A 12,178-nucleotide genomic window follows, 5' to 3' on the forward strand; every position below is an offset into this window, starting at 1 on the left:
GGCCCTTGACTGTCAGTGGGCTTTAGGTGGGTACTTAAGAGATTTGCCCTATGCCTTGGAGATGATTTATATAACACCAGACTTAACACCGAGGAGTTTCTCTGCTCAGATCCATAGTCATACTCAGGCACATTAATGGGGGAGGGAGGAAAAGTAGGGCAGTTGCCCTGGGGCCTGGCAATTCAAAAGGGTCCAGGAATCCTGGCCCTTTAAATCACCATCAGAGGCACTGTGCGGCATGCTGAGGACAGGCTGCCCACAATCCTGCCTCTTCCACACAAGGACCAACCCCTTCCAGGAGCACACAGCTCCCCTGGCTACACTTCTCTGTCCTGTTAACCAGGATGAGCACAGAGCAGCAGATATAAGGAAAAGGGCTATCCCTGCTCCTTATTGAGAGCCCTGTGGTCTCTTACAGCTATCGATGTCACTTACCTGCTGGAAGAAGGCTCGGGGAGAAAATTGCGGAGGCGTACTCTCACCATTCTGGAAAGCAGCTTCAGGAAGTGATGTATCAGCAACCAACTGGGATCTGGAGTCCATGAGCAAGGCTGCTAGAAACTGACGGAGAAGCCCCATCCTTCCTGAACACCAACCAGGGAGAGGAAGGTAGAAGAAACCAGACAAATACAGTTAGCACTTAGAGGCCTGGGCATGCAGGTGTCTCTGCCCTGCTCTGCAGTGCTCTTATGGTGTGTGTATTGTTGGGCGTGCCTTGTATTGATGTTAGGTACTGAGAACACCCTGTGATTATTTGTCCAAAATGGTCAGATTTAATTTATTTTTGCTTTATGGTCCCACTCAGAGGGGATAAATAAAAGGATGAGGACTAATTTACTCTGATAAAAATATTCCCCGTACAGACCAGTTTGCCTATGATTGTACAAGATATTGTTGGCACTACCAGTGGTGCGTACCCATGTATGATGTCCATAGGGAGGGGACAAGTCCCAATGGATTAAAATAAAGGCTGTCCTAAAGGAGCAGCCTCAGCTTTGCACAAGTTCAGAGGGGAAAGAGATGTCCCAGGATGGTTTAAAGGGTTCCCCATGAAATGGCCAGTGCCTGGCTGTTCCTTTGATCAGTATAGAGGAAAAGCCCGTAGGCAGCTCAAAGTGAAACAAGAGTTGGTTGTTCAAAGCACTTGTTCCACATCCTGAAATGGGGATGTGTAATTTTTCCCTTTTTTTCCCACAGAGAAATTTTATAAATCAAGTCAAATCCTGACGACACCATTGCTGTTGTTTTTTTTGATAAGCTGTGGTTCTTGTGTGTCCAATGTGTTGTGCAAATTAAAATCTGTTAAAAGAAGGAAAAAAAAAAAAGAAACTTTCACTACATGAACCGTCAAGCAGTATTCAGAGCGAGTATTTGTTGTGAACTGTAGAATATATCAACTAATAACACTATTCTTGTGTTCTAACTGTACAGCCTAAAATGTCCGTCTCTTAAAGAGACAGTGTATTTTACCACTCCCTCCCTCTGTGATTAGGAAAGTATTGCTTCCAAAGGCTATGGCCAAGGCACTAATTTTTCACTGCATGAAACTGTACTTGCCATAGTTTGTCATAACCCAGTGCTGTATTGGGATCCCCTGTATTACAACATGTAACCTTCCACAATAGTCAGTGCTGTGAAGCTGTCATCTGTCTTTGGGTCAGGCCCTGTTGGTAGCAAAGGGAGGAGGCAGTAGGCATACACTGCCCCTTTAAAATAGCTTTGCTTTTTTGTCTTTCAGACATACATATGCATATACAGTCCTGTTTTAGATGTTCTTATAAGAGAAACCAGTTTTTAATGTGCCAAGTTGTATATATCTGCTGCGTGGATGTAAAGCAATACAGTAGTTACATGTTCCTTTTTTAATGGACCAAGCTTGTCCTAATGTACATTCTTGTTATTATGATTATCATTTTACTCTTAGTGGAACATGACTCATTCCATTAACTTTTATGTGTTGATTTAAAAAGAAAAAAAAAAAGAAAGGAAAAAACCCTTTGAGGAAAAAATATTTTATTAAAAAAAGAAATAAGAAAATAGTTTGGAATATTTTCTTACTATAGAGAAGCACTGTACAGTACCAGGAACCCCGAGTATAAAATACTCGTGTGTGTAGTAGGAATATCGCATGTCCAAAATTTTGGGTTGTCTCATTTAGTTATCAACAGAAATCATTGTCTCAAACGGTGTTAAACACTAAAAACTTTTTAAAAAATAAAGTGCGTACAGAAGCAAGACACTAGCTCTGTCATTTTATCTTTCTTTTGTTGAAAGACTAAACAAAATGTTTTTTAGACAATCAAATGTTAGGTAAGTGCAAAGAATTGTTTTTCTTACTGGTGTAGAAATTAATGACTTTTTTTATTTTTTGGTTTTATAATAATGAAAAGACCGGTGTGTCACCAGGATCGCTGTTTTAAGACCAGTAAGCACTACATTATTACAAATAGTTATGAACTCTTAGTCTGCATGGGTGTAGGCTGTGTGATTGCTGAAAATAAATGCTGCTAATATATTTCCTTTTTACAAAAGCATATCTAAATAGATCATTGTTTTGATGTTAATCTTTGTAAATTATGTATTACCAATTTTAACATTGGATGTAATTGCATAAAAAGCCTGCATCTCAATCTTGAGAGAGTCTAGTATTAAATGGAAAAACTTTTCCTATTGATGACTTGTAGAGGTTTTTCTTTCACATGTCCTTGATTTCACTTTTTGCCTTTGTCCCAAGAGCTCCTGTCACATGGGGAGTTTCTTAGAGACTTTTTAAGTTGTATGGCTACCTCATCTCCTTTCAGTTTAACTTTGACTGATCATGGTTTGCATACTGAGTAAATATAGTTGCAGTGCAACTGTACAACCTGTAGTAGTAAGGATGCTCACAGCGTGGTTGTGGGCACTGAATACACTTGGATATGAATTGCAGTGGAGTTCCAAGGAGCCTAAATGAAGGTGCAGCACACGGCCAAAGAATCTGCTATAAGGAAGCAAAGGAAAGTATAACCTTGATTGCACATGTTGACAGGTTGGTGTATGAGTCATTATACCTCTCAATATGGTGCCCATGTCCAAATTTAAGAGGAATTCTGTGCCCTCAGATTATTACCCCAACTTTTGCTAAATTCTTTCCCAGCACCACTGAACAAAGCTAATCTGAAAGTGCCACTACACCATGCATATTCGCTGCCACTCACATGAGATCAGGGGAGTGTCAGACAGATACTCTGACCTTGGAAGGACTAACCATGTCCCTTAGACAGGAAACAGCCAAAAAAAGAGGTCATTTAGGAAAGCATAAGGGACAACTGAAGCTCTTTGGAGCAGTCAGGTGGTCAGAGCCTACCACCCTCTTATGGGACATTTGACTTTCTTCTGGAGACACTAGTTGCCTTGCTGGACTTGCAGTGAGTGGAGTGCAGGGAGCAGACAACACCAAAAACCCTTAGAAAGTAACAAGAAGTATCGTGGCACCTTATAGACTCACGGATATTTTGGAGCATAAGTTTTCATGGGCAAAGACCCGCTTCATCAGATGCCTGAGTGGGGTGGGGGTGTGGTTTCAGAGGGGTGTTTAAAGGATCGGGTCCCAGTAAAAGGGAGGGCCAGAGCTGACAAGGTCTATTCAGCAAGGTGGAAATGGCCCATTATCAATAGTACATCTCAAAAGAGGAAAACGCAAGTCAGATCAAATGGGGATGTGAGCCATAGTCAGAGTCTAATGGGGACATCTTAACACCCAGGGCAGAGAAGCTGTTTTTGTAAGATGTGAGCCACTCCCAGTCTCTGTTTAATCCTTGGTTGATGGAGTCAAATTTCCAAATAAATTACAGCTCAGAGGTTTCTCTCTCCATTTGATTTCTGAAATTTCTTTGTTTCAGGACTGCCACCCTTAAATCTGCCACTGAGTGTCCAGGGAGGTTGAAGTGTTCCCCCACAGGCTTCTGTACATTATGATTCCTGATGTCTGATTTATGTCCATTTATTCTTTTACGTAGAGACTGTCCAGTTTGGCCAATGTAAATTGCAGTAGGACATTGCTGGCACATGATGGCTTATGTTATATTAGTAGATGTGCAGATAAAGGAGCTCCTGATGGTATGGTTGATGTTAGGTCCTGTGATATCATCACTGGTGTAGATATGTGAGCAGAGTTGGCAGCGGGGTTTGTTGCAGGGATTGGTTCCAGGCTTGGAGTTACTGTTTTGTGACCTATAGTGGCTGGTGAGGATTTGTCTAAGGTTGGCAGGCTGTCTGTAGGCGAAAACGGGCCTGCCTCCCAAGGTCTGTGAGAGCGAAGGGTCGTTGTTCAGGATGGGTTGCAGATCACTGATGATGCGCTGGAGAGGTCTTAGGTGGGGGCTGTTTGTGGTGTTCTCTTGTTTTCCTTGCAAGGCCTGTCTTGTAGCAGGTGGCTTCTGGATACCTGTCTGGCTCTGTCAGTCTGTTTCCTCACTTCCTTAGTTAGGTATTGCAGTTTGAGGAAAGCTTCGTAAAGGTCTTGTAGATGTTTGTCTCTGTCTGGTGGATCAGAGCAAATATGGTTGTACCTTAGTGCCTGGCTGTAAACAATGGATCGTGTATACTACAATGGATCGTGTGTATTACATATCCAAGTGTATACTACGTGATCCATTGTTTCTCTTGGAGTCACTCCACTTAGCTCCTCCCTCCACAACTGGGGACCTTGTCCTTCCAAGAAGGCTGTTCTGAACGTTTTGAGGTGCTTTGACTGTGCTGTGCTACAATGGAAAAGGTGATTGAGACTCAGGTCACTGTCCTGCTCTGCTAACCTCTTAGCCTCCAGATCTCCCATATGTTCAGGAGTTCCTGTATTTCCCAGGAAATGAAGCAATCACCCAGAAAATTTTACTGTTGGTTTGTATTGCTTGCCCAGTACAGAATGGTTTATTGCTGACTGCTGCCATGTCACATACAGAAAAACAAGCAAACTGATATAGGAGTCCAACCCCCTACCCGCTGGCCTGATTCTCTGAATTGCCATTAAAATGCTTCATCTGAGCCATACACTTGCACTCATTCTCTCTATGCTACAGACACTGTCTCACAGGCTGTATTATTAAAAAATGAATTGAAAAGCAGCTGGATTCATCTCCTGCCAGGTTGACCCCATTTCAGAGTCCAGAGAAGACAGTGGTAGAATTCAATCAGACCTATGCACAGAACATGCCAGCAAAATAACATTCTAATTAAGATGCAGTGTCCCATGTCTGAGGCCAGGCGTTGCAGAGGTAGCTGTGAGAAAGAACAGGATAAAACAGGAGCCCTTTATCCTGGCATATAGAGCAGTGACCAGTTACCAACATACTGGCTTAACCTAGTGAAATGTCATCAAAAGGGTTAAAGGGTCTCTCTGGCCTCGAAGTCATTTAGAAACACATTGGCAGGAAAACTGTACTAAAAATAATTGGGATCAACTTTCTAAGGCAGATACCAGGCTGGAGTGCACTGTGTTGTACCCACCCCTGGGATGAGAAATGCCAAGCCAGTTAAAATTTCCAGTGCTAAACACGCCATGGCCAGCAAAAGAAAGAACGAACAGCCTTGATGTAAGATTACACCAATTCCAGTTCTGTAATAATACCTGGCTTTGGCAGTCTGCCAGACATGGGGACATTGGGTACAAGGAAGAGATTTAGGGGACTAGGTTCATCTCATACACCAACAGCAAGAAAAGGCGGGACTGATGCTCATGCCAGACAAGCACATCTCCACCTGGCAAATGATATTTCGACAGCAGGAGTTCTGTGTTTCATATTAGAGCCCATTTAAATGCTACCTGACTTATCTGAGGAAAATCTTTCACTGGCAGATCTGTGTGAGAAGCTCCTGGGGGGCTTCACCCTGAGTTAGTCATTCCTAAGCCCAGTTATTGCACCTGAGACAAATTGGAACCTTGAATAGGCCTAAAACAAGTGAAAAATTCTGAATTAATGACTGTTTGCCCATAGGTCCTGGAACTAGGCGTGCAAGGGGACTGCAGCATCCTCTGACTTGAATTGGTTTCCATTATATTCAGGATTTAGTTTGAGTCAATGGCTCTCAGTATCCCCACTGTAAAAACCTGTTCCAGCACTCCTGCACCTCATCATTGGAACTGGAAGAGGCCATTAGGTCATGCCCTGTTCCATCCAACTGTTTACTATTCTGCCAAAGTAAATAGCCCTGGTGAGTGCAGGTGCCACAGATAGTAATTGCACATGTAATATTTGTGCTCATTAGAGGAGCCAAAGACTTGGGAGTTCACATTATCTGCATTGGATATCTGCATTGCTGGAGAAGTGATTCAGCCTTTCTGAGGGCACGTCTGGCTTTCCTGGTGCGGGGGTCGAGGGGGTGCTCACAAAGAGCTCACAAACTTCCTTACTGTCAGGGTGGTTAATAGTGGAATAAATTACCTGGGGAAGTGGTGGAATCTCTATCACAGGAGATATTTAAGAGCAGAATAGACAGACACCTATAGGGGGTGGGCTAGATGGTGCTTGGTCCTGCCGAGAGGGCAGAGAACTGGACTCGACTTCTTGAGGTCCCTGCCAGTTCTAGTGTTCTATGATTCTAAGCACTCCTTAGGTCATGAAGAGAGCTGTGGGAGTGTCTTACTGGGGAAGCCTCCTTTCTTCTGTGGTGAGTTGACTGGAAGAATGCCAGATTAATTGTGCCGCCTTTTCTGTGAGATGCCATCTTGAAGCGGGCTTGCCATGGGCACTACCGCCAGTGTCACAGTTAGTAGTAAATGGCTTGTTTATACTGGCATAGAACCTAGCTAACCACATTTCTGCATAGCAAGAAGGGAAGGCTGCAGAGGGCCACACTGGCAACAGGTTCATGTGCTGGGACTCAAATCCCGAAGGCTGAGGCAGATGTCCAGTGACCTGTGGTGGCTCTTCTAACTCTCAGCAGCATATGCATTGTTTGACCTGCAAGTAAACCCTTGGCAATGCTCCCATAGTCCTGTGGAACAGTTGGGCTCTATGAGAGACTGTCTTGCAGTGACTTTGTAACAGGGCTTAACTATGTTTCATTAATTGGCTTCTAAAGCCAAATGACCATCAGCTGAGTTTCAGGCTCCAGACCACCACCTGCTATTCCAGCCACTCCCAAGGCAGTGTGAAGAGTGAGGCTACACCTAAAGGTAGAGACATTTGTGAAAGTGACACATGGCTCTGACCCTGGACTCGCTTGTGTGTATCAGCGAGTTAATTAACGTGGGAGCAAGGCACTTGCAGACACTGATTTTGTTGCCCCTGCACCAGCTTTGAGAATAACTTGTCATGCAGCCCATTGTCTGTGGCTGGCTCTTGCTACCATGTCTGCTGAGGCAGGTACTGTGAGCCCACCTGTACCTAGCACAAAGCATGCTGCAGACAACCAAGAGGCCAAGGCACATGTACAGTGGGTTCAGGACCTCTCAAGAAGGCAGTGTCTTTTGTAAATGGGAACCTTAATCACTCAGCAAGACTAATCTATTGCCTGTTGGTTGTGGTGCCATGTCACTAGCACATCACAGCTTTCTCCAAGAGCTGTCATAAGATGCAGTGGAAGTACAGTTGTAGGGGAGGAACTGAACTTCAGTATCCTCCATGCCACCAGCCCCCCACCTCCGCCCCAGCCCCAGCGCCAGGTCCATTAATGCAAATATCACCACTCAACCATAGATGTGTCTCCCGTCAAGAAACCAAGCAGAGGAAGCCTGGTCCATGCAGGAAAGATGTTTGCTAGCAAGCCAGCATGCCAGACCAAGTGGGAATGGAAGGGGTGGAGGCTGCCTGACCCCACGCTAGGATGCCCTCATCGAGCTTGTCCCATCCCACAAAGAGCCGGGTACCCTATCAGCCCAACAGAGCATTCCATATCATCTGTCCCTTGGAGAGGGGCTGCTGTAGGGAATCCGTTGCCCAGAGCTGCTGCCATGGGAGCAGTGGTGTGGAATCCGGGGTGGGGGGAACTCAAGGCAGAAGTGTATGAATCCAAGAGCTGCCCAACCACTGGCTAATGCTGCAGTGCTGCTGTGTTGAGGGTCCATAGCAAAGGGTTGGGGCTGCTGAAACCGCCCCCCCCCCCCCCCCGCCGGGATGGTCAAGGCAATCGCCAGCTCACTAGTTCAGGAAGCCAGCACTGGCACTGGAATGCTGATGTGAATGGTTCAGTTCCCAGCACTGCTACTGACGCCTTGAGTGACTTTGGGCAAGTCACTTAATTTCTGTGTCCTCTGTCACTTAGCTGTAAAAATGGACCTATTGCTGTATGTGGGCGCCTCTTGGTCTAGCTGGCTCGTTTAGCTTGGGAGTGCATTGTTGCAGGAGCTGTCATGCACTAGGAGGGCTTTAGCACCCAACACTCTGTGAACTCACACCTATGGCCACCAAAAACCAAGTAGCCATAGACTAGGGACTGAGGGTAACCCTGGGTGGGGCGGGTAGAAAGTAGAGGCAGGTGAGCCTCTGCAAGGTGTGGGCCTTTAGCCTGGGCTCACAGCCTGTCTGTCTGGAGGCTTGTGATAGCAGTCTCCCTTGTGCAGAATGCAGCACCTGTGAGTCCTGGTACATGACTTGACTGAGAAAGGCAAATACTCCTCCAGCTGCCAAACAGTTGAGACCAGGCAGCAAGCAGGGCTGGTGTGCTCTGCATCAGTGCCCATTGCTAGAGCCAGAGCCCTGCTCACTCCTTTACATGTGGGATAGAGACTGCAAAATGGCCTCTTCGCGCACACCTTAATGAAGCACTGCACAGTGCATCTGACGTACTGGCTTGGACATTGGTTGGGTGGAGGAGGGGGAGGGGGGGCAGTTCGGGAGCCTTCAGGCCTTTTCTGACCAGGTCAGTTATGAAAGGGAATATGTGGGCTTATGCTACCACAAACCACCATTGTCCCTGTGGGCAGGCACACAAGCGCCTGCCCCTTGTTGTATTCCCCACCCAATGAGACACCCCCCCCCCTCCCCCCGCATTGTCCCAGCCATGTAACCCCCCCCCCCCCCCCCCCCCCCCCCCGGGCAATCACCTCACTCAAACCTCTGCCCCTGCCTCAAGCCATTGCCCCCATGCCTTACGCATCACGTGGGAGGTCTTTTTTTTAACGCCACACGCTGCTGAGTGGGTATAGGCTGTGTGTGCAGTTATTGTATGTGAAATGAGATATAAGCAGCTATTAATTTTGCTAATGAAGCCCATTATTGATACCTAGGCTATATACTAGCTCAGCACTCCACCCAGCGCTCTGGGAAGGGCTGTGTGGGGTTTTTTGTTTTTTTTTTTTGGTATTGGCATCCAGCTTGAATCTATTTTTCCGTAGGCAGTGATACCATTTAATAAAAAAAAAAAGGGGGGGGGGGGGGGGCGGTCCCTGGCACAATGCTGGTTAAAGGCTGGTTCATGCTCAACAGTCCTTTTCAGCTCATGTTTGATCCTGCCTTCCCCCTAAAGAGGCTCCAGAAGGGTCTGGTAGTTCTGACTCTCTCGCCCTCTCTCTCTCTCTGTGTGTGTGTGTGTGAGAGAGGAAAAAAAAAAAATGCTGCTTTGTGATGCCAGGCAGCCTAAGCTAAGTGGCATGTTTTGTTCTCTCTCTCTCTCTCTCTCTCTCTCTCGCGCTCGCTCACACACACACACACACCCACACACACACACACACACACACACACACACACACACCCCCCCCGAGCGACCTGTTTTCCACTGTTGGGGTGGGACATTACCTATTTTTGTGCCTTGAGTTGGGGGGGAGGGGCCCAGAGCTTCTGCCCCAGAGAGCAGGCAGATGGGCTGGGGCAGGGGTGGGGGGGGGGATGATGATCAGCAACTGGCAGAGTACCCTGTGCTCTAGCCTAGTACCTACATGTCCCTCCATGACCTCTGTACCCAGCAGCAACCCCATTTCACTCGCTGTAAAACACACCCTCACCCTTCCACCCCCTTGCCCCTCTCCCCCAACCCCCAGCGGCCCAGGTTGTGTGATAAGCCCAGTTACCCCTGTGGGGCAAGTAGCATACAGGCCTGCAAGGTGCTTTGCCAGTTGCTGCCCAGAAGTGGCAGCACAGCCCCAGACATGCTTGTGCCCAGAAAAGCAAACCCCCCATTGCCAGGCCAGAGTTAAGTGAGGGGGGGGTTAAGGATAACATGCCTAGCACCTGCCTGCAGTCTTCACACAGCACCAAGGTTTGCAGCGAGCCAGCAACAGGCATCAGTGTTTCATCTGTACCTTTTATTGGTTCCCCATCTCCCCCGCAACAGCCATCACAGGTATTTCCATGGACTAGGGCTGAGTCCTGGGGCTAAGGGCCCAGTCAGGGCCCTGCTCCAACATGGCCCTCTGGGGCTGCCCTGACTGTCTAGTTGGGGGCACAGCACATGAGTATGCCAGCAGCAGAAAGAGACTATATATTTGTGTGCTTACTGTGTGAGAGCAGAGGGACTCCACCCACACACATGCAACAGCAAAGCCACACACAAAGCACACCAGGGCATTAGGCTGCAGGGGGCAGAGCTCAGGCCAGGAGAAGAGGTACCTGGGACTGCTAGGAGGGGTGCAGGGGCACTGGCTGGCTCTGGAGGGTACAGGTGCAAGGCTTCATGACCCCTGTGCCTACAGCCTGTGGCTTGGCGCTACCCACAACACCAGAAGGCCACCTGCAAAGCTGCTTAGGGCAATCCCAGGGCCAGGGCCCTGCCCTGGGACCAGCGGCTGCTGCTGGAGGGCTTTCTCCTTGTTAGCAAATCAGGGAGGTGTAGCCAACAGGAACTAGGCCAGTGTTGTTTCCAAGGCAACAGTGAATCCAATCCTCATCCACGGTGGCTAGGATCTGCAAGACATCCCCTTTGCGGAAGCTGAGGTGCTGGTCGCCAGCCCCGGTGTGGTCACACAGCGCCCGCACGGCCCTGCACAGCAAACGGGCTGGGTGAGGGGCTAGCCTCGTGCAGGGGGTCGGGGTGGGGGTGGGGGTGGGAGAGACAACCGGAGAGGGGCAGTTCTGCCAGAGTACGGAGCGTATTCCTGGAGGGTTCAGCACAGGTCATAACCTTTAATTAACGAATAATCTGTCGTTCCAGGAACCTGCAGGCCAGTCGTTGGCAGCTGAGGCCAGCAACCCATGTGCCGGGTTACACAAAGGACAAGAGCTGCACGCTGCCAGCTGGGCCCAAGGCTCCAGAGTGGCTGGGAGGACAGTGAGCTGAAACATAGCTGCCCTGTCACTGTAGCCTCAGCCTCCACTGACGCAAGTGATGGCCTCAGTGCAGCTGGATCGCACAGCAAGTAGACAAACTGAGTCACGAATTCCCCTCACACCCCCACTGGGCGAGTCAGACATGAAGGAGCAGGGAGGGCTGCAGGTTGGCTAGCTGGGGCTGTGGGTCAGTAGTGAGGGGCACAGGCAGTGCTGCGGGAAGCCTGAGGCCTGGTTAGCAGGGCCTGGAGACTTGAAGGAATGTATGAAAGGCGAACATGAGACCTGGTGCCAGCCCTGCACTTTTGGGAATTCAGAAATCCATCATATTCTTCACCTCGCCCTGTCCCAAACCCAGCTCCCTGCACGCACCTGTGCAGCTGGGGCGAGTCAGACACCTCCATCTCCTGCTGCTCTTGAAGCCACATCTTCTCCAAGGGCCTCCTCTTCCTCAGCAGGGTGAGAATGTTCACACGGGGGGGCAGCCAGCTGGAAGGTCTCCTGTCAGGGACTAGAGGGAGTCACCAGCCAGCCTGAAAGCCTGGCAAAGACACAGGTCTCCAGGAGGGTAACGGAGAGAGTCCTGGGGCCCGAGCAGAGCCCCACGTCAAATACCGCAAGCAGCACCTTTTCAAGGCCAGTGTCTGAACTAACTTCCCTGGGCACCTCCCCCCACCCCCGCAGGCCCTGGCCGCATAGGCAGGGCCGGGTGCAAGTGCTGGCGGGATGCATGTGCCTGATGGACCCAGCACTGTCGAGCCGTTCATTCCGGCTGCGGCTTGAGGTTAGACACGTGATGCAAAGGCTGAGGAAGGGGGTGTTGATCAGGGGACATGTGGGCCCCACCTGGAGCAGCTGCAGGCCTCTGGCCATGGGGGCTGGGGCCATTAAAATCTACAGCACCTGAAGGCCTGTACCTGAGACGCTGCTAACGCCCCTGGTTCCGGGCACTTTGCTGGATACAGCCCAACTCCAGCTGTGGGGCCTGGGTCCTGCCA

General features: G+C 48.9%; 2 protein-coding genes across 8 annotated transcripts in view; one reads left to right on the forward strand and one right to left on the reverse strand.

Moving 5' to 3' along the window:
* The window catches only part of ASH1L (ASH1 like histone lysine methyltransferase), a 258,896-nt gene extending 256,224 nt beyond the window's left edge, over positions 1-2,672 (forward strand). For all 5 annotated transcript variants that reach the window (XM_074981321.1, XM_074981326.1, XM_074981322.1 and 2 more), the window contains one exon: positions 419-2,672. In XM_074981321.1, coding sequence (XP_074837422.1) covers positions 419-510 — 92 coding nt within the window. In that variant the 3' untranslated portion in view covers positions 511-2,672. The remainder of the gene's footprint in view (positions 1-418) is intronic.
* Positions 2,673-4,251: 1,579 nt separating this feature from the next.
* RUSC1 (RUN and SH3 domain containing 1) overlaps positions 4,252-12,178 on the reverse strand; it is a 28,677-nt gene continuing 20,750 nt past the window's right edge. For 2 of the 3 annotated variants that reach the window (XM_074980836.1, XM_074980835.1), the window contains exons 9-10: positions 11,553-11,681; positions 10,232-10,893 (exon numbers count right to left, since the gene is read on the reverse strand). In XM_074980836.1, coding sequence (XP_074836937.1) covers positions 10,725-10,893; positions 11,553-11,681 — 298 coding nt within the window. In that variant the 3' untranslated portion in view covers positions 10,232-10,724. Of the gene's footprint in view, positions 4,522-10,231; positions 10,894-11,552; positions 11,682-12,178 lie in introns of those variants that run through there. The other variant, XM_074980837.1, reaches the window with a different exon arrangement.

The sequence above is a fragment of the Carettochelys insculpta genome, chromosome 30, assembly GCF_033958435.1.
Source record: "Carettochelys insculpta isolate YL-2023 chromosome 30, ASM3395843v1, whole genome shotgun sequence".
NCBI lineage: Eukaryota > Metazoa > Chordata > Testudines > Carettochelyidae > Carettochelys > Carettochelys insculpta.